This window comes from Pundamilia nyererei, unplaced genomic scaffold (genome assembly GCF_000239375.1).
Source record: "Pundamilia nyererei isolate P.nyererei 1_Seehausen unplaced genomic scaffold, PunNye1.0 scaffold01070, whole genome shotgun sequence".
NCBI classification, from domain to species: Eukaryota; Metazoa; Chordata; class Actinopteri; order Cichliformes; family Cichlidae; genus Pundamilia; species Pundamilia nyererei.
The window spans coordinates 12,927-14,952 of NW_005188471.1; the positions used below are offsets into that span (position 1 = coordinate 12,927).

The 2,026-nt window shown below is 32.8% G+C and overlaps 1 protein-coding gene across 1 annotated transcript in view; it reads right to left on the reverse strand.

Moving 5' to 3' along the window:
• Positions 1 to 986: 986 nt before the first annotated feature.
• The window catches only part of LOC102204098 (adhesion G protein-coupled receptor F5-like), a gene marked incomplete at its 3' end in the record, with an annotated part of 8,213 nt that continues 7,173 nt past the window's right edge, over positions 987 to 2,026 (reverse strand). Inside the window, exons 10-11 of the mRNA XM_013908075.1 lie at positions 1,777 to 1,813; positions 987 to 1,053 (exon numbers count right to left, since the gene is read on the reverse strand). Coding sequence (XP_013763529.1) covers positions 987 to 1,053; positions 1,777 to 1,813 — 104 coding nt within the window. The remainder of the gene's footprint in view (positions 1,054 to 1,776; positions 1,814 to 2,026) is intronic.

Below are 2,026 nucleotides of genomic sequence, written 5' to 3' on the forward strand. Positions count from 1 at the left end.
CAAGATTTAGAGACAGATTTCCTTCTACAACTAAGTGGTAGCCAAGCTTATAAAGTGGTTAACACCAAAACTTTCTTTAACAAAAGTTGTTTGATATTTAAAATTAGCTTATAATGACTACGTGTAGAAAATGTTAAATATTTTTTTAGCAACCAAGATTCGCTGATGCACTGATGTTGCAAGTGCAATGTTTAACTCATGTTTACATCAGAAATCAAATCTGCTCACTCTTTAGAATAAGTAAACTTAACAGTTTTCTTCTAAAACAGTTCAAACATACATTCATAATGTATTAGTAACTACAAATATGTACTATTTGACATGTGATAATCATACATTCAAATCAAAATCAAAGATGAATAAAAAATTTTAAACGTTATAATTATGATTCCAACATTTATCACGCCATTCAAAAACTAGTGTAGCAATCACATATTTATTTATTTTGTTTTTTTTGTTTTTTAAATCAAGCCAGATTCTTCTAGGATTCAATATTATGTAAGATATAAATAAAACCATCAAAGTTTAATTTATTGCAAATAGGGAAAAAGGTGAGAGGGGGGCTGACTTCTTGTTGGTTATCTGAATCACCACAGATTTCTGCATAGATTACGTGTTGCTAGCTGAATGCACATCACTTGATGCACTGGAGGTCATGTTGTAGCCATCTAAAAAAAACCAAACAAACAAAAAAAGCAAAGCAATAATAGAACAGTTATTCTGTGTTGTGTGAATTTAAAAAAAAAAATACAACAGTAGGAACAGTACTACACCAGGAAGCTGTAGTTTTGGTGGCAGTTAAAATAATTGTATGAATAAAAATGTTTAAAAAATGACATTTTGTATCTGTTGATGCGCCACCCATCTAATTATTATTTTCCCGGTTGGACTGCCTGATCAAAGTACAAGCACACCTAAAAACACACAGTTTTCACTTCATTTTTATATGGAACCTTAATTGATTAATTTCCTTGATGATTCTTTACCTCTTCCACGTCTCCAGTTCCTTAAAAATCGAAGTCCACTTGATGTTGAGTTTCCAGCACTTGTGCTCTAAAAAAACAAAATAAAAAGAAATCATACAATATTAACAAGAAGCAAATTATCGGTGATTCATAAGAAAGGAAAAAAACAAGGAACATGAAGCCCATGACTAGGAAACCTGTTCTTACCCCTGTCCTACTTCTGGAGGTTTGTGACCATGATGCTATTGCTGACCGCACCTGATAAATGAAATGTCAAATGTTAGATTACTAAAATGGAAGTCACATAAATTTGTTCTTAAAATGTAATTTATTCATGTGGCCAAGCCAAACACTACAAGCAAACCATCTTGTATTTTTGCACTTCTGTGAAGATGTTCATTGTGCTGTTTTGTGTGCTTGTGTGGAATGCGACCACATACACATAACTGTTAGTTATTGAAGTGTGGGCCTGTCTCCTACTTTCATCCTCAAGTCTGAGTAGTCATTTGAATGGACTTACAGAGAAACCAAGAAGTCTCAAGAAATGTAAAGGCGGAAGTTTGACTTGACAAAGGACGATTTTAGTGTAATATTATTACAATTTATAGTCTTTTGTCAGTAAAGATCAGGAGACAATTACTACATTTCTTTCCAGTACACACTTGGTTGTTAAACCAAATTGATATCATTTACCTTTAATTTTTAAGTAATTCAGGAATAATCATATATTCATTCGTAAACATCATTCATATATAAATTATTATTTTTCTTTGAATTAACCTGCACTAAAATTGAGCTGTACGTACCTTACCGTCCAGCAGTGTTCCAAATACCAAAATAAAGAAACCCTTTTTAAAAACAGAGTAACATGAGTTATTAAGGATTTAGTGATTAAAGATGCTACTATCATGGTATACAGATAGGGGGGGGGGAAATGAATTTGTACCTGTAGCGAATTGAAGAATGCAAATGCAATATGGATTCCTTCATTTGTTGGATCAGCCAGAATTCCAGCTCCCAAACCCCAAGTTATGCCAAAAAATGGTGTGAGCACAGCCAAG